Source organism: Rhea pennata, chromosome 27, assembly GCF_028389875.1.
Source record: "Rhea pennata isolate bPtePen1 chromosome 27, bPtePen1.pri, whole genome shotgun sequence".
Lineage (NCBI taxonomy): Eukaryota > Metazoa > Chordata > Aves > Rheiformes > Rheidae > Rhea > Rhea pennata.
Window position 1 is genome coordinate 1358695 of NC_084689.1, and position 19727 is coordinate 1378421.

Sequence of the window (19727 nt, forward strand, 5' to 3'; positions counted from 1 at the left end):
CGCGCCCGCCCCGCCCCGCCCCGCCGCGCTCCGGTCCCGCCGCCGCGCGCCCCGGGGCCGAGCCCGAGCCCGGCGGCGCCGCGGTCGCGGTCCCGGTCGCGGTCCCGGTCGCGGTCCCGAGCCCAGCTCGCCGTCCCCACCGGCAGCCTGGCAGGTACCGGTTACCGGGCTGGGCCGCCCCCGCCGGTGCCGGTGCCGGTGCCGGTGCCGGTGCGTCGCTCCCGGCGCGCCGGGCGCCCCTGCCGCCGCCGCCGCGGGCAGAGGCGGGTCGGGGGCTGGCCGAGCGCGCCGCGCTCCCGGTAACGGGGAGCCCCTCGGCGCCGCGTCTGGGCGGCGGCACCGCACCCTCCCTGCCTCAGTTTCCCCCCCACCCCGCGGGGCGCAGCCCGGTGCCGGGGCCCCGGGAGGGAGGGACCCCAGGGCGCCGGAGCCCCGTCCGGCCGCGGCAAGGCGCGGTGCCCCGGCGGCACGTGCCGGGCCCCCACGCCCCGGCGCCTCTCCCGCAGGTCGCCGCCGCCCCGGCGCCGCCGAGCCATGTGGGATCGCGCCCGCCCGGCCCCCTCGCCCCGAGAGCCATGAGCGGCCGCACGTCCAACGGCGGGGCGGCGGCGCGGCCCCGGGGTGCCCGCGGCGCCTCGGCCCGCGCCCCGCGCCCGCTGGAGGGCGAGACCCAGCCGCTGCGGCCCCGCCGCCCCGCCGGCCTCGAGGTGGTGGTCTGCGGCGCGGAGCAGCCCGCGGCCCCCGCGGCCGGGCCGGAGGCGGGAGAGGAGCGGGCGCGGGGAGCGCGGCGGAACCAGAACATCGGCTACAAGCTGGGCCACCGGCGGGCCCTCTTCGAGAAGCGGAAGCGCCTCAGCGACTACGCCCTCATTTTCGGGATGTTCGGCATCGTCGTCATGGTCACGGAGACGGAGCTGTCCTGGGGGGTCTACACCAAGGTAGGGGCCGGGCCGCTCGCGGCGGCGGGGGGACGCGGGCAGGGGCCCTGGGGGTCACCGCGCTTCCTCGCAGGAGTCGTCGTACTCGTTTGCACTGAAATGCCTTATCAGCCTCTCGACCGTCATTCTCCTGGGGCTCATCGTCATGTACCACGCCAGGGAGATCCAGGTGAGCCGCCCCGCGCGCGCCCCAGCGCCGCCGCGCCGCCCCGGGCACCGGCACCGCGTCCCGCGGGAGCCGTGGCGCGCCGCCCGCCCAGCCGCCGGCCCGGCTCTCTCCCCCCCAGCTCTTCATGGTGGATAACGGCGCGGACGACTGGCGGATTGCCATGACCTACGAGCGGATCTTCTTCATCGCCCTGGAGCTGGTCGTCTGCGCCATCCACCCCATCCCGGGCCAGTACCTGTTCACCTGGACGGCGCGCCTGGCCTTCACCTACGCCGCCTCGGTGGCCGACGCCGACGTGGACATCATCCTCTCCATCCCCATGTTCCTGCGGCTCTACCTGATCGGGCGCGTCATGCTGCTGCACAGCAAGCTCTTCACCGACGCCTCCTCCCGCAGCATCGGCGCCCTCAACAAGATCAACTTCAACACACGCTTCGTCATGAAGACCCTCATGACCATCTGCCCCGGCACCGTGCTGCTGGTCTTCAGCATCTCCTCCTGGATCATCGCCGCCTGGACGGTCCGCGTATGCGAGAGGTGCGTGGGCGGGCGAGCAGGGCTCGCCCACCTCCCTCGGGGGCCCCTGGGCTTGTGGAGGGCCTGGAGCTGGGCTGCAGCTGAGGATGCACGGGGCAGAGCCCCAGCGGGAGAGAGCAGAGGCTCTTTGGAGGTGCAAAGCGTCCCCCAGCGCTGGCAGCGCCGTCCTGGACCGGCAGAGCCTGTGTTCAGGCAGCCCAGCCCTGGGCAAGCGTCCGCAGCCCCTGCCTGGCCCAGGACCCTTGTGCCAGCGCTTGGCGGGTGGTGGCCACCCCGGGGTTTTGCAGAGCCCAAGGGCGGGTGCTGAGGCCGGGTAGATCCGTAGCAGGGAGGGAGGCTGAGCGCGGGCTCCCCGTCGCCTGGCCCGCGAGCACGGCCGTCCCATCGTCCCTGCTCTCCCCAGCCCCGCGTCCCTGCCCGTCCCCGGCTGCCACGGGTGCCGGGCCCCGAGGGACGCAGCGGCGCTGGTGCCGGGACGCCGTCCTTACCGGAGGGGCCAGCCCCGGGGGTGAGGGGTGGGCGTTTGGGGGTCTTGGGGACGGGACGCGGTGCAGAGGGGACGGGTCTGTGCCAGGTGCTCCTCAGCTGCGGCCGGCTCGGCCCGCGCGTGCCGGCGCTCGCCCCTTCTCGGCCGCTTCCCCTCCGCCCCCAGACCGCTCATTAACTGCTCTTGTTTTCCCTCTCTGACCGCTCTGCTGCTCGCAGGGACAAACTGTGAGTCACCGCAGGAACCGAGAGCCGCGTCCTGCACGGGACGTCCCTCCCACCCCAGGCTTGTGCTACCGGGAATTTAGGATTAGCTGCGGACGGCGGGGAGGGTGCGGGGGGCTGCGGGGGCCCCCCCGGGCCCCAGCGACGCGGCTGTGACCCCGGGAAGGGGCCGCAGCCCTCTCCCCTTGGAACCTCAGCATTCGTTTCCGCCGCCGTGCCCCCGTCGTCGAGGGGGCGGACGCGGCTGCCGGGCCCCGGTTGCAGGCGGGATTTGAGCCGGTGGCGTGGGCACAAACCTGGGGGTCCCGGCCCACGGTGCTCCCGCTTTCACGGCCGGAGCGATGAACGCCAGCCAAGAGCAGGGACGATCCGAGGCAGCCGGAAAGGAGCCGCGGAGGCTTCGGCTGCAGCGTCTCCAAGGGCTTTTGCTCAGCTCCGGGCGTTTCTGTTGCTCCAAGTTCTCCCTTCTTCAGCAGCGCAGTTCAGGGGGGAAGCAGGGAAGTCCCGGGGGAGCTCCCTGGGGCGCGGAGGGAAGGGCAGGGATGAGGAGGGCAGGGCAGCGGAGGAAGGCAAGAAGGGTGCGGGGCGCTGCGGCACCCCTGCTCCCCGGCGCGAGCCCCGGCGGGGGCGGCCGCCCGGCGCGGGGGTCACTGCCCCCGGCGTCTCCCGCTCCCGTGGGGCCGGCTGAGGTTCCAAGCCGGAATTGCACAGGCGCGAGGACGGGAGGGACGGGGCGCACGGGGCCGGGCAGAGGGATGCAGCAATCCTAAATTCCTCGCCTCACGCTTGAGTCCGACCGTGGCTTGTTCCCCTCCATCCTTCTCTTTTCCTTTCCCTTTTCTTTCCTCTTCCACCCCCGTTCTACACTCTCTCCCCCACTCCCCGCATGCCCCCGAGCCCTGCTGCTGAGCTTGGCTGCTCCGCGTCCCCGGGCCGCTCGGGGTTGTCCTGGCACCTGCGAGAGCTGCCGGGGGCCGTCGGGGTGGGGACGGCGAGCAAAGCCGCCCGCGTTCGTGGCTCCGGCGCTGGCCACGAAATCTCAAAGCACAGCGTCGCCCGCTCCGTGGCGGAGCGGGGCCGGGGCCGGGGCCGGGGCGGCTGAGCGCGGGGCCGTTCCACGGCTCCGGGGCCGGCCGCCGTCGCTCTCGCAGGGTCTCGCGTGGCGAGGGGCCGCCCCGCTCCGGGCGGCGGCGACGGCGGCGGCGGCTCTCCTCTGCCGGCGTGGGACGGCTCCCGGGTTTTCTCAGCTCGGTGCAGTTTGTTCCCCTGCTCTGCAGAGACGGAGCGTGCCGCCGCGGGGCCGGGGGGCTCGAGGGGATGCTAGTCGCGTCCTGTGCTTTGAGATCCTTGGGAAAAGCTTCAAGGGGGCTGAGGTTGGCCGTGGTCCCCCCCAGGCTGGGGGAGGCTTCATTTCCCGCGGGAGCTGCCGGGGGCTCAGCCCACGGCGGAGCAGCTCCCGCAGCCTCCCGCCCCCTCTCCGCTGGGCGCTTCGGTCCCTCGGCTCTGCGGGTTTCGGGGGCCCCTGGCCCTCATTGCGGGGCTCCTGGGACGCCTGGCTGGGTTTCCCGGGATGCTTGGCCACGGAGGCGTCTGCAGGCGGCCTCAGGGTCCGTGTGTCCGAGGGGCTCCAGGACTCCCCCAGCTGGAGCCACCGAGCGGGAACCAGCCCATTTCCGACCCAAGCCCTGCAGCCGGCACCGGCCGAGCCTCGGGGTCTCTCCCCGGGGGCTGCAGTGCCGAGGGCAGGTTCGAAGCCCCCCGGTCCACACGGCTCAGCGGCCCAGCGGGCACCGAGTGCAAGGAGCTCTGCGGATGGGCTCGGCCCGGCCCCACTTTGGTCCCCAGCACCCGCCGGCCCCGAGTCCTGCGTCCCGGGGGCGGCGGAGGGGGCCGGGGCTGACGGCGGCTGCCTCTGGCCCCGGGCAGGTACCACGACAAGCAGGAGGTGACCAGCAACTTCCTGGGCGCCATGTGGCTGATCTCCATCACCTTCCTCTCCATCGGCTACGGCGACATGGTGCCGCACACCTACTGCGGGAAAGGCGTGTGCCTGCTCACCGGCATCATGGTGAGCGCCCGGGCGGCCGCGGGCACGGCACGGGGGGCTTCCCACCGCCCGTCTGCCCCCGCGGACGGGAATTTTCCCGGCTGGTTCTTGACCTGCTCCCCAGGGCGCCGGCTGCACGGCTCTCGTCGTCGCGGTGGTCGCCAGAAAGCTGGAGCTCACCAAAGCCGAGAAGCACGTGCACAATTTCATGATGGATACGCAGCTAACGAAGCGGGTGAGGGCCCGTCGGCGTGCCCCCGCCCGTCCAGCGCCGCACCCGGAGCCGCGGCCGCCCCGGGGGGGCTCGTCCCGGGGCGGCACCGGGGGGCCGCAGCCCCTCAGCGGTGACGACTGTCCCTCCAGGTGAAAAACGCCGCCGCCAACGTACTCAGGGAAACGTGGCTCATCTACAAACACACCAAGCTGGTGAAGAAGATCGACCATGCCAAAGTTCGGAAACACCAGCGTAAGTTCCTCCAAGCCATCCATCAGTAAGTGCCAAACCTTTTCCTGCTTCGTACGCGGCGCCTGCCCGCAGCGCCCCGGGCCGCTGCCCTTAACAGCGACCCTGTTTCGAGCTGGTTCCTCCCTTTTCGTCCCGGCTTCAGGGCTGAGACCTTTGCCAAAGTGACACAAATGAGCTTTCTCCCTCCTGAGCTCTTGCAACCCCCTCGCCAGGGCTTTGGAGCAAACCCAAACTGTCCAAGCGCTGCCTGCACCCTCCTGGCTTAGGATTTTGGCATTAGAAAACATGAAGATTTCCAAATTTAGGCTCCCAAAAGGAGAACGAGGTTTTTTCTTCCCTTCTGGCCGCCGGCCGGTGCCAGCTCTGCCCGCGGCGCCCACGCTCCCTGCTCCGGGTCTCTCCGAGAGGCCCTGCTCCGCCACGGCCACGGCACTTTCCCGGCGACGGCGGGTCCCGGCGGGGCCTTCCCCTGCCGAAGAGGCGATGCCAAGCCCTGGGGCGCCTCCGGTTTTGGGGGGAAAGCGGCTCGGCTCGGCCGGGGGGCGGCGGGCGGGCGGGCAGGGCGGCCGGCGGCTCGGCGCGCTCGCCGCGGTGTTATTAAACCTGCTGTTGTGTTTTGTCTCCGTTTTGCCCGGTCCCCGCAGAGCCCAGAAGTAAGTCGCCCTGTCCGCTCGCTGCGCGTTTCCGCGTGCATGCTCGCGGCACGGTGCGACGCAGCCGGCGCGGGGCCGCTTCGCGGGCGGCACCCGGGGCTGCTCCCCCCGGCAAAGCCTCGCCGGGGCTCGGCGTGCCCGGTGCTGCCGGGGGTGCTGCTGACCTGCCTCCCCCCCCCTCCCGCCCCTGCCTTTCTCTCCGCAGGCTGCGGAGCGTGAAGATGGAGCAGCGGAAACTGCACGACCAGGCGAACACGCTGGTGGACCTGGCCAAGGTGAGGCGCGCGCGGCGGGCGTTCAGCCGGCGCCCCGCTCGCTGGCCGGGGCGGGCGGTTTTGAACCCCCCCCCCCCCCTTTTGCCCTGCGCCTCCCCCGTGTTCCCGGCAGACCCAGAGCATCATGTACGACATGGTGTCCGAGCTGCAGGAGCGCCACGAGGACCTGGAGAAGCGGCTGCGCGCGCTGGAGAGCAAGATCGAGGCGCTGGGGCTGAGCCTGCTGGCGCTGCCGGGGCTCGTGGGCCAAGCCGTGGGGCGGCAGCAGCGGGAGCTGCCCGGCCGCCGGCCCCCCGGCCGCCGCCGCCGCTCCCCCTCCACCGCGCCGCCCACCTCCTCGGAGAGCGGGTGACGGGCGCCGCGGCCCCGGGCGCCCTGCTAACGTCTGGCCATCGTGTGGCCGATCTCAGTAGCTTTGTTCTGTAAAGCCCTGTACAGTTAAACTTCCCGCGGTCACTGTGCTGGCGCCCCGGGACGGGCCCCGCGCCCGGGCTGCGGACCCCCCGGGGCTGCCGCGATGCAGCAGGGGGGCGGGCGTGGGGGGCAGGGGGCTCTTCCTCCCTGCCAGGAAGGGGGCGGGTGGGGGGCAGAGGTGGGGGCCAGGGCGAGGAGGAGCTCGGCCCGCAGAGCGCCGTGGCGTCGGGCCCCCGAGCCCCGGCGTCGAGGGTTTGGGGCTTCGTCCCTGGCTCTGCTGCTAAGTGACCTTGGCAAAGTCACGTCACCTCTCTGTGCCTCAGTTTCCCCCATCTGTAAAATGGGGGGTGGGGTGGGGTGGTGGGGGGCGGGAGGGGGGCAGCGATACCGACCGTTGCAGAGTGCTGCGCGATTCCCGGACGCAATATTTGGTCGCTGCCGGCGGGGCGGGCGCAGCGGCTCTGCGGGGCCCCGGGGCCGGGCTGGGGGGCCGAGGCGCGCATTAAAGGAAGCTGAACTTCTGCGTCGCTCGGTGCTCGCGGCCGCGGGACCCGTCCCCTGCGCCGGGGGGTGGGGGGGAGGCCGGGGCCGGTGCAACGGCTGGGGGGGGGGGGCGTGCCTGCTCCACACCGGCACGCAGGGACGTGCCGCTGCGGGCTTGCAGCCCCTACGCCTTCGGGGGTCCCGCGGGAGATGGGCAGGGCAGCGTGATGGAGCTGGGCTCCGAGCATCCCTGGCTCTGCCAGGTCCCGGGGCCGGGATGTGCCGGATGCGCCGGGGCGGCTGGTGCCCTCTGCCGGCTCCCGGCCCGGCCGTGGGCTCCGGAGACTGCCGGGCTCGTGGGCTCGGCTCTGGGTGCCGGAGCTGCTCCAGCAGACCCAGGACCAGGCAGCGGGAGCCCGGCTGTGCCGGGATGGAGGACAGGGATGGGGTCCTGATCCGGCCCGCGTGGGGCCCTGCGCACCCCTTCCCGGCAGCCCGGCCGGCAGAGCCGCGCGTTAATGTTTAACCGGCCGCGGCTATTGGAGGCAGATAGCGGCGGAGGGCGGCCGCCGCGGGACGGCGAGGACGGAGCCGCGGCCGCATCCCGCCATGCCGAGGGCAGGTAACGCCTCCGTCCCGCGTCCCAGCCCGGGGGGCTGGGTGCTGGCGGGAGCGGGAAGCCGAGAGCCTGATGCCGGAGCCCGGCCTGTGGGTCCAGCCGGGGGGCAGCTGGTGGTGGGTGATGAGGGGCCCCCAGGGTGACGCACCGGGGCTGGCGCCGCCGGCAGCGCCCTCGGGGCCCTTCGCGGTGGCAATATCGGGGGCGGCGAGGACGGGGAGGGAAGGCAGCGCGGGGCCGGGCCGGGCCGCAGGGTGACCCGCAGGAGGGAAACCGAGGCGGGCGAAGAGGAGCCGTGCTGCCGCACAGGGCAGCGGGGCCGGGCTGCGACCGCTGCCAGCGTCTCCGTGCTCGGGGCCGGAGCTGGCAAAAAACCCTCCCGCGTGGCGTGGGAGGGCTGGGGGGCCGGCGGGCTCCCGGCCGGGCTCACCTCCGCGCCCCCACGCCCCCCACCCCCAGCTGGGCTCAGCCCGGGCGCGCTGAAGCGGAGCAGCTGCCTGACGTGCCTGGGGGAGCCCCGTCGCCCGCCGGCCCCTGGGAGCCTGCGGCCTGGCCTGCTGCTGGGGCGCTGAGCTCCCGGCCCTCGACCGCCTCCCGCCCTGCCGAAAGCCGCTGCAGTCGCCCCGCCGCACCGCTGGAGCCGGGGGGGGTCCCGTGCCGCGCTGCCTGCCCCAACCTCCCTTGCCGGAGCATCGCGGGCCGGAGCGGCACAGCAGCGCCGGCCGCCCGCAGTGCGCCTCCAGCCCCGCGGGCGAGCAGGGGATGGAGACGGGGCAGGGGACGGAGCCGGAGCCCGGGCCGGAGACGTCGGCGCCCCGTGGCTGCCCGGCTGCGCTTGCCGGGGCCGCGGGCTGGCCGGAGCCGTGCAGCCCCAAGTACGCGCACCTCAAGTCCTGGCCGGGGCTGCTGCGGGTGCTGGGGGGGCTGCAGCTGCTCTTCGGAGGCATGGTCTTCGCCTGCGTGTGCGCCTACGTCCAGCGGGATTACCGGTGGTACGGCAGCGAGCTGCTGGCCGGCGGGACCCGCTACGCCGGCCCGCTGACGCCCTTCGTGCTGGTGGTGGCCAGCCTGGCCTGGCTGCTCAGCGCCATCCTGCTGGGGCTCGGGGCCACCACCCACTACCGGAGCATCCTCCTGGAGGCGGGCTGGTGGCCCCCGACCGAGGCGGCCCTCAACGCCCTCCTCTTCCTGCTGTACCTGGCGGCGGCAGTGGCCTACGTCGACACCGTCACCCTCGGGGGGCTGTGCTACTCCCCCCTCGCCGGCGGCGGCCCCCTCCTCGGCGCCTTGTGCCACGTGGCCGGGGGCCAGGCGGCCGCCCTCGTCTTCCTCTTCATCACTGCGCTGCTCTACCTGGCCGGCAGCCTCGTCTGCCTCGTGATGTGGCGGCACGAGGCGGCCCGGAGGCACCGGGAGACTCTCGTGAGTGCATGGGGAGGGGGCGGGGAGCTGGGCCACGAGTGGGCCCCCCCCCCGGGGTGCCCCGGGCCCCCGGTGGAGCAGCCTCTGCTGCGGGAGCCTCACGTCACCTCTGTCGTTTCTTGCAGCCGGCGCCAGTCCCGGCAGCCGCCTGGGCCACGCGCATCGTGTTTGAGGACGAGCTGGGCCCCCCCGGCAGGGCTGCCGGCACACTCACCCTCCCCGAGCGGGGGGAGAAGCTGGAGGCCTCGGGCTGCTCCGTCCCCCCGGGGTTCGTGCCCCAGCTGCACACCGTCCCGGACTACATGGTGTAAGCGACTCCCGCCTGCTCCGGGAACGGGCGCGAGTCCCGCGGGAGGGCACCCGAGGGGCCAGCAAACGCTGCCAAGGGGCTGCTGCCCTGCCCCACGCCTGCGCCCGGCCGGGCGCCCGGCTGCGCACGAGCATCGACGCTGCAGGCGCCGGGGCCATCTGCACGCGGGGATAAGCCCTTGCTCCCCGCCTTAGGGCTCTGCGTCCCGAGCGTGGGCAGGGACCGCCGGTGCGCGGGTGCCTGTGCAGAGCCTCGGCCCCTGCCGAGGTGTCCCAGGGCTCCTGCAGCACCCCCGTGCCACCCCCAGGCTGCCGCGGCGGTGCTGCCGGCGGCGGGTGGCCAGGCATCCTTGCCATGCACCGCGCGCGCCCCTCCGGGGTTCCCCCTCCCTCCCCTTTCCCACGCACCGACTCTCGTATCCCTGGGCCGAGCAGAAAGTACCCGGCGATCCGGAGCCCCCGGGAGAGGGAGCGGTACGCGGCTGTCTTCTGCGACCAGTACGCCGAGTACAAGGAGCTGCTCGGCGAGGTCCGCGCGGCGCTGCGGAAGCGCCGGGAGCTGGACGCGATGATGTGCCGGCTGCCCTGGCACGCGCCGAGCAGGGAGGTGAGCCCCTCGGGCCAGCGGCACCGGCTGCGGGTGCAATGATTCCGGGGGGGGGGGGGGGCGCGAGAGGTGGGATGAGTTGGCAGGTCTCAGCGGGAGCTTGTCGCGGTGGGGGCCCAGCGCGGGAGAGGGGGGGTCTGCAGCTCAGCCCCGCTCGAAGGGCTTCGAGCCCTTCTCGGCCGTGCCCGCAGCACGGTTTATCCTGCCAGAGGCGCCTGCGCAGGCTGGTTGCCTCGCAGCAGCACGCAGAGCCCCCCCGGGCTCGTTAGCCGTGGCTCCCTCGTTAGGGTGGCAAGGCAGAGCTCCCCAGGGCGTCACTTTGTGCCCCGCAGGAACAGCGCAGGGTGGCCCGCATCTGGCGCTGGTACATGAGGAAGAAGAAGGTGAGTAAGGGCCGGCGTCCGGATTTCCCACGGCCGCAACCGTCACGCTGAGACCCTGCGTCAGGGGGCTCCCGGCACCCCCACTTTGCCTCCCTCCTTCCCCGCAACATTTGGGGCACCCAAGGCACCTGTGGGACCCCAGCCCCATTGCCCATGGGCCCGCTCCCTCCGGCCGACAGGACTCGGCCTTGCTGGAGAAGCGGGAGCGCTGCGACTACCTGAAGAAGAAGCTGGTGCACATCAAGTCCCAGATTCGGGAATACGACCGCGCCGCCTCCGAGGGCTGCATCTACTTCTGAGCCTGCGGTGGGCCAGCCCCGACCCCGGCCCCGGCCCCGGCCCCATGAAGCTGGACTTGCCGCTCATTGCACCCTGCCGGGACGATGGAGCTGCCCGGGCTGCACCTGGCGCCCGCCGGGCCGGGGCTCCCTCCTGGCCCCAGGTGTTGGGAGTAACCCACCGGCTTGTGCACGGGAGAGCAGAAACTGTGGGCACCTCGGGCTGCTAATTTTGGGGTGCTGCTGCTGGCTCTCATGCCCCAGAGCCGCAGGCACGTGTGCTTGCACGCGTGCTGGCGCGTGGGCACGCCGCCGCCGGGCCAGGCGCCTCTCACCGCCAGCTTTGGGTCTGCGGGTGCCGCTATTGAATGAGCCAGCACTATTTTAAATAAAATAGAGCGATGTTTTTAGGGGGAGGTTAACGTGTGCAGAGGATGCTCCTGTCCCCCTCTCCGTCCCCGGTCGTCACCCAGGAAAATGACTGAAGCCGTGATGGGGACCCCAGCCGCTCGCCTGCTCCTTGTGGGTTCCCGGTACCAGCAGGAGCCCAGACGGGGCGAGGGGAGGGAAGCAGAGCTGTGGCCCCTGCCCCTTCGGGGTCCCCCCAGGCCCCGGGGGTCCCAGGAAGGCTTTGGGGACCCCAAAGGGGCGGGGGACGCCCGGCTGGCAGTTGTGGCTCTCCCCACAGGTTCCCTCTTTTTTAAGTCGAGAAAGCGCTGATCACGGAAACAAACCCGTTCCGCGGGGCCCGGCGCGGCGCCGGGAGGGAGCGGCGGGGCTGCGCGCCGCGCCGGCCGCTGAGACCCGACAAACTCGCGGCGGGCGAGGGCCGGGCGGCGGCGGCGGCGGCGGCGGCTCCCCCCGGAGGCGGAAGCCGGGGCCGGCCCGGGGCCGGTTTCCCTGCGGCCGCCGTGTCGCTAATCGCAGCTGCCATTTTAAGGTGAACAAAGAGGCGGAGGCGCGGGCAGGTAGGTGGCTCCGGGCCGGCCCGGGGGCGCCCGCTAACGGGGGGCGCAGCGGGGGCCGCTCCGGCACCGGCTTCCCCCCGCGGCTCCCACGGGCTCGGGGTTCCCACGCGCCCCGCGGGTCCCGGCGTCCCGGGGTTCCCACGGACTCGGGGTTCCCACGCGCCCCGCGGGTCCCGGGGTTCCCACGCGCCCCGCGGGTCCCGGCGCCCCGCGGGTCCCGGGGCTCCCGCGGGCCCCGGGGCGCCCCAGCCCCGGCAGCGGCAGGTGGAGGGCGAGCGGAGGCGGCGCCGGCGCCGGGAGCGGGGCCGCCCCGCGCGACCGCCGGACTTTGCGCCGCGGCAGCGGCGGGAGCGGCGGGAGCGGCGCGGCTCCGCCGGGGCAGGTGAGCGGGGCCGGGCCGGGCCGGGCCGGGCCGCCAGCGCTGCCCTTCTCGCTTCCCCCCACCCCCGGGGGCTCGGTGGGCGCTGCCGCGCTGGGGACGGCGACCCCAGGAAATGCGGCTGGGGGTCCCCCACCGGGCCCTGGGGTCCCCCGCACCGGGGTGACGGCGCCGGGGCGCTCGCCACGCGGAGCCCGGGAGCGGGAATGTCCCTCTCGGGAAGGAGCGGGCGGCTTGGGGAGCCGGGTCCCCTGGCCGGTCCACGGGGACGCGCGTCGCGGGGCTTTGGCTGTGCTTATCTGGGGTTTTAATCTGTTTGGAGCAGTGGTTTGGCAGCCGACCCCGGAGGGGGTGCCCCGACTCGGGAATGTATTTTGGATTTGCAGAGTGAATCCGAGCTCGGATCGGGCACTGGGAGGTGGAGGTGTTTCCGCAGCCCCTGGAGCAGGGGGGTTGTGGCCCTAGATCTGGGGAGGTGCGAGCCCCTCCGGGTCCCCGAGCCGGGGTTGCTCTGAGGCCTCGGCCCTTTCTGAGACCCCTTCGAGGTGCCTCTGAGATCGCGGCAGAAACGCCTCGGCCCGGTGACCCGTCTCGGCTACCGCTTAAGGGACAAGGAACAGCGTCCCCTCCCCATCTGCCTCCCTTGGGTGGGCGGCCCGGTGCATCCCCCTGGCTCGGCCGGGGCGCTGCCGCGGCGGGGCCTCCGCGGGAGCCGCAGGACGGATAGGTTTTCCCATGGAAGGGCTCAGGTTTCCGCTGTGCTGAGCCCTCACCTGCTCCCCGCTCTCGGTTGGGGCAGTTTCTCCCGGACCGCGAGAGCTGGCGCAGGCCTGGGAGCGATGGGCTGCAGGAGGGGGCCCTCGTCCTGTGGGCGCTGCGGGAAGCCCCTGCTGCAGACACTCCCCCCCCCCCCCCGGCGGGCTCCCTGGTGCCTGTGGGTGCTCAGGGGGCTGCTGGTCGCGTGGTTTTCGCCTAGGGACAAGCGCTGAACTCCTCAGCTTTTGCCTTTGTTTGGTGCCGAAGCGGAGACGGGAGGAGGTGGAGCAGGGCCAGGCGCGGGCGCACGGTGGCTGCCCGAGCCGCGGGCACCCGAGCCTGCGGTGAGGGGCTCTGCGTTTCCCAGGGAGCTTTCTGCCCTGAACCCCCTCTGGGGCTTTGGGAGCAAAACTTCCCCGCAGCAGGTTTGGTTAAAACTGAACTCGCAAAACATCCCCTAGTCTGGAGGTGTCGTTTAGCGTAAGCGTGCCCAGCCAGGCGGGCAGCGGAGGGCGCGGGTGTACGGGGGGTCCCGGGCCGGGGGTCCCCGCTGTGGGCCGGTGGCAGGAGCGTGGCTCCGGCTGCGGAGCGGGGTGCTGCCAGCGCCGCTTTGCAAAGGTGCCAGCGAGGAAATACGTCACCCCCCCTTCCGACTCCCTCGGAAGGTTTGCCGCTCTTCCCTGCGGTGTTGATAATATCCCGTGTATTGTTGTTATTCCAGATAGATCTGCTTACTGATTAAACCCTCTGGGTTAACCCTAGCTGGTTAGGGTTATTCCATTTTAATTGGAATTTCAGCAATCCAATTCGGTGTCCGGGAGCTGTGCGGCTGGCCGGGCTGCAGCTCGGCTCGGGTCGTGGCCGGCCCAGCGCAAGCAGGGCCGGGTGTGCGGTGAGCGGACGGCTCGGCCAGCCGACGCTGGGCGAGCCGCCCCCCGCCCTGTGCCTCGGTTTCCCCAGTGGCGGTGGCAGCAGCTCGCGTGGTGGGGCGCCAGGGAGGAGCAGCTTGCCATTTACGGCGCTGTTTATGGTGGGGGGGGACCAAAGTCCCCTGCGGGGAGGCGGCAGCCGGCGGCAGCGGCCCTCGCGCCCGGGAACGCCGCGGTGCGGTTCTTTCCCACGCTCCGTCCGTCTCTCCCCCAGGCTTTGCGAGGCTGCCGGACCCTCCCGGCACCATGTTCAGCAAGAAGCCCTACGACAGCCCCCCCACGGTCTACAGCCCCCCTGGGGGCGACTACGGCTACAGCATCCGCTCGCCCCCGCCGGGCTCCTACTACATCGAGGATGTGCCCCAGCACTTCTACAAGTGGACCTCGCCGCCCGGCGTGGTGAGGATCCTGGAGGCCATCGTCATCCTGCTCTGCATCACCATCTTCGCCTGCGTGGCCTCCACCCTGGCCTGGGAGTACGGCTACGGCTACGGCGGGATTTATGGCAACGGCCTCGGCGGCTACTTGGGCGGCACCGGCTACTACGGCAGCGGGCTGGGCTATGGCTCCGGCTACGGTTACGGGAGCTACTACGGCGGCGTGACCAACCCGCGGGCGGCCAACGGCTTCATGATCGCCATGTCCGTGCTCTGCTTCCTGGCCCAGCTGGGGCTGTTCGTGGCCAGCGTGAGCAAGGCGAGCAGCTCGCGCTCCCGCCGCTTCTACCTGGTGGTGATCGTGACCTGCGCCGTGCTGGCCTTCGTCATGCTCATCGCCTCCATCGTCTACATCATGGGCGTCAACCCCCAGGCACAGATGACAGGTAGCTACTACTACAGCCCCTTGCTGGCCATGTGCAACCAGGTGTACAACAGTGGCACCTACCTGAACCAGTACATCTACCACTACTGCACCGTGGACCCGCAGGAGGTGAGCGGCTGCGAGGGGCGGGCGGCGCCGGCGGGGCCGGGCCAGGCCGGAGGAGGCCGCGTGGCAGCCGGGGAGTTTCTGGGAGGGGACGAGCCGCCGTCCGGGCATAGGGCTGGTATCTGGTACTTTGGTCTCTCTGGTTGTAAAAGCATTTGAACCGTCTTGGCGTGGCTGGGGGGGAGGATCGGGATGGAGACAGGCTGCGCTCGGCAGCGTGAGGTCGGTGCCGGCATGGGTGCCGGCTCAGGGGGCTGGGCACCGGCCCTCCCAAATTGCCATGAGCACAGTGCTGCTCGGCTGGGCCGGCTGGTGCCACCGGCAAAGCCCCTGGCACAGCGGGTTGGCGAGGAAGAAGTCGGCAACCTGCTGCAAAACAAGGTCCGCCAGCCCCGGTTTCGGCTGGGGATCCTGCGCGGCGCCGGGGGTGGGACCGGCGCTGCTGGTTCCCGGCCGGCTGGGCTGGCCGTGCCGCATTCCTGCGCCCTGGGAGCAGCCCGAGCGGGAAGGGGGGGGGGAACGTGGGCACCCGCCTGCTCCAGCTGCATGCAAAGGCCGAGCGTGGCCTAATCCGTCCTTGCCCGTCCCAAATTTCGGCGCGGCTGCAGAGACCTGGCTCGTGGGAGTCATGGTGCGATGGCACACCTGGGCTGAGCCAGGGCGAGACCAGGGAGCCCTGCGCCACCGCAGCACGCGGTGCATGAGCCATCCGTCCCGGGGCCGCAGCGGGCGCAGGATGTGCCCCCAACCCTGCCTCGGAGAGGCTGGACGGTGTCAGTCCCTGCTGCTCCCCGACACCCGAACCCACCCTGTCCCTGCGAGGAAATCCAGGCTGCTCCCGTTGCCTGAGCTGGCCCCGAATCGTGGAGCAGCTTCACCCTCCCGCGCCGTCCCCGTCCCCGGGAGCCCTGTGCTGTCCCCACTCTGGGTAGGGTCTGAGGGCGGGAGCGTTTCCCCTTCCACCATGCCCCGATCCTTGGGGAGGCGTGGGATAACCGGATCGCCCGCTCTGCCGGGCTGGGGTCCGCCTGGAGCGCGGCGCCGCGGGACCCCAGCCCGTCTCAGCCTCCCGCCTCTCCCCCAGGCCGTGGCGATCGTCTGCGGGTTCCTCATCGTCATTTTGCTCTGCCTCATCTGCTTCTTCGCTCACAAGACGCGCAGCAAGATCTGGAAGTACGGGAAGGCGAACATCTACTGGGACAAGGTGCCGGTGGTGCAGGAGGGCCCCAACGTGGAGGAGTGGGTGAGTGGGAGCGCGCCGGGCGCCGGAGCATCCTTCCCGGCGGCACCGTGCCGCCGGCTCCGGGAGCCGGGGCGAGCGGAGGGGCGTCCTGGAGCCCTTCCCGGGGGCAGATGGGGCTCGGTGGGTTTTGGGCGGGTGGAAAGCGCGCCCGGGCGCTGCTCGCCGGCACGTTTGCACGCCCCGGCACCCTGCCGCGGGGAGCTCCCGGGCGCAGCGTTATCGCCGGCGGTGCGAGCCTGTGCGCAGGGCCGCTAGGTACCTCCCGGTGCCTGGGTTTAAACCCAGTGCTTTTTTTCCACCTGATATTGTCCCCCCACCTCGCCAGGCTGCGATTAACTGGGTGCAGGGCTGGGCGAGCCCGTCCCGAACACCCTGAAAGACAAACAGGGCCGGGGCCGGATCAGATGGGCTGGGCGCCAGGGGCGCGCGGCACGGCGTGGCGTGGCACGGCACGGCGTGGTGGCTGCGGGCACGCTCCCCTTCGGGCACCCGCCTCTCGGGAGCGTTTGCCGTAGATACAACTCGGTTTCGGTCTCGTCAATGATTAACGCGGCTCCGAGGGCCGCGGCGTGGTGGCACGCCGCCGAACTGTGGCAGAAAAACCCGGGGCTGCCTGGAGGGCAGAGCTAGCACCGGCTGGGCTGCAAACGGCCGCCGGTGCAGGCGGGTTGCGGGTCCAGGGCTGTGGCAGCATCACCCTCCCCGACCCATCCCCGCGAGGCTGGGGCAGCCCGACCGGGCGCCTCGTCGCCTCGGGGTGCCAGGGCCATGCCAGGGAAACGGGCTTTCCTCGGTCAGGAGCCCGGGGAGAGCAGGAGTAACAGGACTCTGTCGTAAATGCTTGCTGCAGTCCTGGGGCTGGGCAGAGCCCTTGGTTTTAGACCCAGGAACGCTCAGCCCTGGTCCACGGGCGTGCACCTCGGTGCGTCCGTAGATGCAATATTTATTTTTCATTTTGCAGAAATACCTTTGTTCTGCTTTATTTATTTGTGTTAAAACGTCCCTCCCTTGCAAAGCATTTCCTGGCCGCTCGCTGGGCCTGTGTGACCACAGGGCAGGCCCGGGACCCCGGACGCCTGGGCTCCTCCTCGCCGCCGGCTGCGGGGTCCCGCCGCTCCCTGCCGGGCCGGGCGCCCCGGGAGCCCTCGCGCCCGGTTTACGGTCCAGATCGAGATGAGCCAGCGGCCTTGGAGAGGGCGCGAGCCGCCGGCCCCGCGCGCCCCGGCCCGGCACAGGGCTGCCCCCGCGCCGGCCGCAGCCGGCCCCGTTAACGGCGTCTTCGTTAGCGGGGGAAAGAGGAAGCGGCACCGGCGCTCGCAGCTGCCGTCCCCAGGGCCGCGGCTCCGTCCCGGGCCAGGACCGGCTTCCGGCCCCGGCACAAACAGCCGCCGAGGCCAGGAAGGAAGGGGAGGGGGGGACACCGGCCCGTGGCCTCCGGGAGAAGCCCCGGCGCTGGCTCCGCTGCCCGGCTCGGTGCAGCTGGGACGGAGCAGCGCTCTCCGCGGGGCCTTCTGGGGTGCATCGTCCAGCCTTCCTCCTCCTCCTCCTCCTCTTCCTCCTCCCTAAAGGCCCATGTGCGTCGGGCTGCTCTTCTGCAGCCACGTGGGTCCCTCCGGCCCCGCAGCAGCTCGCGTCCCCGTCGGCACCCGCTGCGGTGCTGGGCTCGGGGCGGGACGGCGGCAGCCGCGCAGCCCGCGGGCACCGGCGTCCGGCGCCCCTGGAGCCCGGGGCCACAGCCGGCCGGCGGGCCGCGGGCGCCGCTCGGGCTGCTCGGCGCCGTCGCGGGGCTGAGCCCGTCCCGCTCCCTCCCAGGTGAAGAACGTGGCGGACGGGGCGAGCGTGCAGGACGAGACGGCCACGCTGGCCTACTCGGAGAAGCCGACGAGCCCCGTGCACGCGCCCCCCTACAGCGCCCCGTCCTACAGCTCCGTGCCGCAGGGCGGCTACTGCGGCCCCGAGCGCCGCGCCAGCCGCGGGTGAGTCGGGGCGCGAGGAGGAGGAGGAGGAGGGTCGCGGCGGGATGGGACGGGCACGGGCTGGGCTGGGCTGGGACCCCCCGGGCGCGGAGCCGGCGGGTGCCGACGTCCCCGCCGCCCTCCCCGCTCAGCTCCCTGGGCCCCGGGGCCGGCGACCAGCCCGACGGGGCGCTGAGCGCCAGCCCCGGCGCCGGGGACAAGGGCAAGGAGCAGCCGAGCAAGCCGGCGGCCCGCCGCGGCCGGCGCAGGCGCCGCAACCCCGAGCTGGACGAGTCGCAGTACGAGACGGACTACACCACGGCCGTGGAGTCGGGCGACGAGCGCGAGCGCGACCGCTGGGCCAGGTGAGCGGGCCGGGCCGGGGGAGCCGCGCGGCGCCGGCGCCGTGCCTGACCCGGCCCCCGGCCGCCCCCGCAGCCTCTACCCGCCCGTCGCCTCCGACGGCGCCCGCCAGAAGTACAAGCAGGAGTTCGACACCGACCTCAAGCGCTACAAGCGGCTCTGCGCGGAGATGGACGGCGTCAACGACCGCCTCAACCAGCTCAGCAAGCAGCTGGACGGCATCGCCGAGGACAGTCCCCGGTACCAGGTGGGCGCCGGCGCCGCGGGGGCCCCCGGGCTGCGGCGGAGCCCCCCGGCCGCCCGCGCCTCACCCCGCTCGGGTCCCTGGCTCTTGCAGGACGTGGCGGAGGAGTACAACAGGCTCAAGGACTCCAAGCGGGTGAGTGCGCTCGCGGGGCTGCTCGCGGCTTCGGCAGCTGGTCCGCGCCGCGCCGGGGCCCGGCGGAGCCGCGGCGCGGCTGGGCGTGACGGCCGCCCCGGCGCTGCCCCGCAGAGCCCCGAGTACCAGGCGAAGAAGGCGGAGAGCAAAGCGCTGCGCAACAAGCTCTTCCACATCAAGCGCATGGTGAGCGACTACGACAAGACGCGAGGGTAGCCGGCGGCGCGGAGGGGCCGGCCGCGGGGCCCCCGCCGCCGCCCGGGCTGCTCGGCCCCTACGTGGACTCGTGTGCCTTTGGCACCTTCTTTTTGTAAAAAAAACAAAAAAAAAAGGAAGAATAACCCCCCCCGCCCCTCCCTGGCAATGTGACCCTGCGCTCGGTGCCAGCGCCGGGGCGGTGGGGGCTCTCGCTGGCAGCGCGGCGCCGCCTCGGCTCCCGCGCCGTCCCGCTCCCCGGCGCTCACTGCGAGTACCCGCCGCGCGCCCCGGCTCGCCGCGAGCCGGGCGCCGCGTTAGTCCTCCCCTGAGCCGCAAACGCGCGACGGCAGCGGCGTAGGGCCCGCGGGCGCCGTCGCCCCGCGGCGCAGCCCTCGCTCCGCGCGCCCCGCAGCAGCGTGCCGCGGCGGTGCTGCCGGAGCCCGCGGCAGGGCCGAGCCGGAGCCCGGTGCCGGAGCTGTCCCAGCCCGGCGGGGGGAGCCAGAGCTTTCCCAGGCGCGGGTGCCGGTGCCGTGTAATGGCTCTTTTTGTAAGAAATAAACTGTATCTATTGATTTTACCTCGGGGCTGAAGCACAAGGGGCAGGTTGGGGCGAGAGGGGCGAGCGGCTGCGGTTAACGGGACTCGGAGGTGCTGGGCTGCGTGCCGCCAAGGCCTTGTGTATTCCTTGCGGGATTGCTTGGGGGCGCCCGTGCCGGAGCCCCGTGCACAACGGGTGCGCGGTCGCTCCGGGGCGCCCGTGCCGGAGCCCCGTGCACAACGGGTGCGCGGTCGCTCTGGGGCACCCGTGCCGGAGCCCCGTGCACAACGGGTGCACGGTCGCTCCGGGGAGCCTGTGCCAGAGCCGGGTGTGCGGTCGCTCCGGGGAGCCCGTGCCGGAGCCCCGTGCTGGAGCCCCGTGCCGGAGCCGGGTGCGCGCTCGCTCCGGGGAGCCCGTGCCGGAGCCGGGTGCGCGCTCGCTCCGGGGAGCCCGTGCCGGAGCCGGGTGCACGGTCGCTCCAGGGAGCCCGTGCCGGAGCCGGGTGCGCGCTCGCTCCGGGGAGCCCGTGCCGGAGCCGGGTGCACGGTCGCTCCAGGGAGCCCGTGCCAGGGCCCCGCACACGGAGGGTGCAGGATCGGCCTTTGCCGGGGCCTTCGGCAGTGGTGGCCGTGCCCACTAGAGGGAGGAGGCGCCCGGCCGCCGCGCACCCGGCGTGCACCGGGCCAGCCCGGTAGCGGCTGAAGCCGTTCACCATATTTACACCTTTATTTTTTTTTTCTTTTTTTTTTTTCCTTGGGGAAGGGTGTGCTGCCGGAGGCCG

General features: G+C 72.6%; 3 protein-coding genes across 4 annotated transcripts; all 3 read left to right on the top strand.

Moving 5' to 3' along the window:
- Positions 1-575: 575 nt before the first annotated feature.
- KCNN1 (potassium calcium-activated channel subfamily N member 1) lies at positions 576-6320 on the top strand. The gene is made up of 8 exons (XM_062596569.1): positions 576-938; positions 1012-1107; positions 1226-1644; positions 4282-4423; positions 4527-4637; positions 4766-4893; positions 5727-5796; positions 5909-6320. Exons 1-8 carry the CDS (start codon positions 576-578, stop codon positions 6146-6148), a joined length of 1569 nt encoding a protein of 522 aa, XP_062452553.1. The 3' UTR covers positions 6149-6320.
- Positions 6321-8074: 1754 nt separating this feature from the next.
- On the top strand, positions 8075-10332 carry OCEL1 (occludin/ELL domain containing 1). Its single transcript, XM_062596570.1, has 5 exons — positions 8075-8734; positions 8860-9041; positions 9479-9650; positions 9983-10033; positions 10213-10332. Exons 1-5 carry the CDS (start codon positions 8075-8077, stop codon positions 10330-10332), a joined length of 1185 nt encoding a protein of 394 aa, XP_062452554.1.
- An 867-nt stretch (positions 10333-11199) lies between these two features.
- Positions 11200-18795, top strand: OCLN (occludin). Of its 2 annotated transcripts, none has more exons than XM_062596488.1 (8): positions 11200-11279; positions 13558-14273; positions 15355-15513; positions 17326-17489; positions 17621-17833; positions 17907-18078; positions 18169-18210; positions 18325-18795. In XM_062596488.1, the coding sequence occupies exons 2-8, from the start codon at positions 13590-13592 to the stop codon at positions 18424-18426; spliced, it is 1536 nt and encodes a 511-aa protein (XP_062452472.1). In that variant the 5' UTR covers positions 11200-11279; positions 13558-13589; the 3' UTR covers positions 18427-18795. The 2 variants fall into 2 exon arrangements, with proteins under 2 accessions (XP_062452472.1, XP_062452473.1); XM_062596489.1 differs by lacking the exon at positions 11200-11279 and adding an exon at positions 11589-11661.
- The last annotated feature ends 932 nt before the right edge of the window (positions 18796-19727 follow it).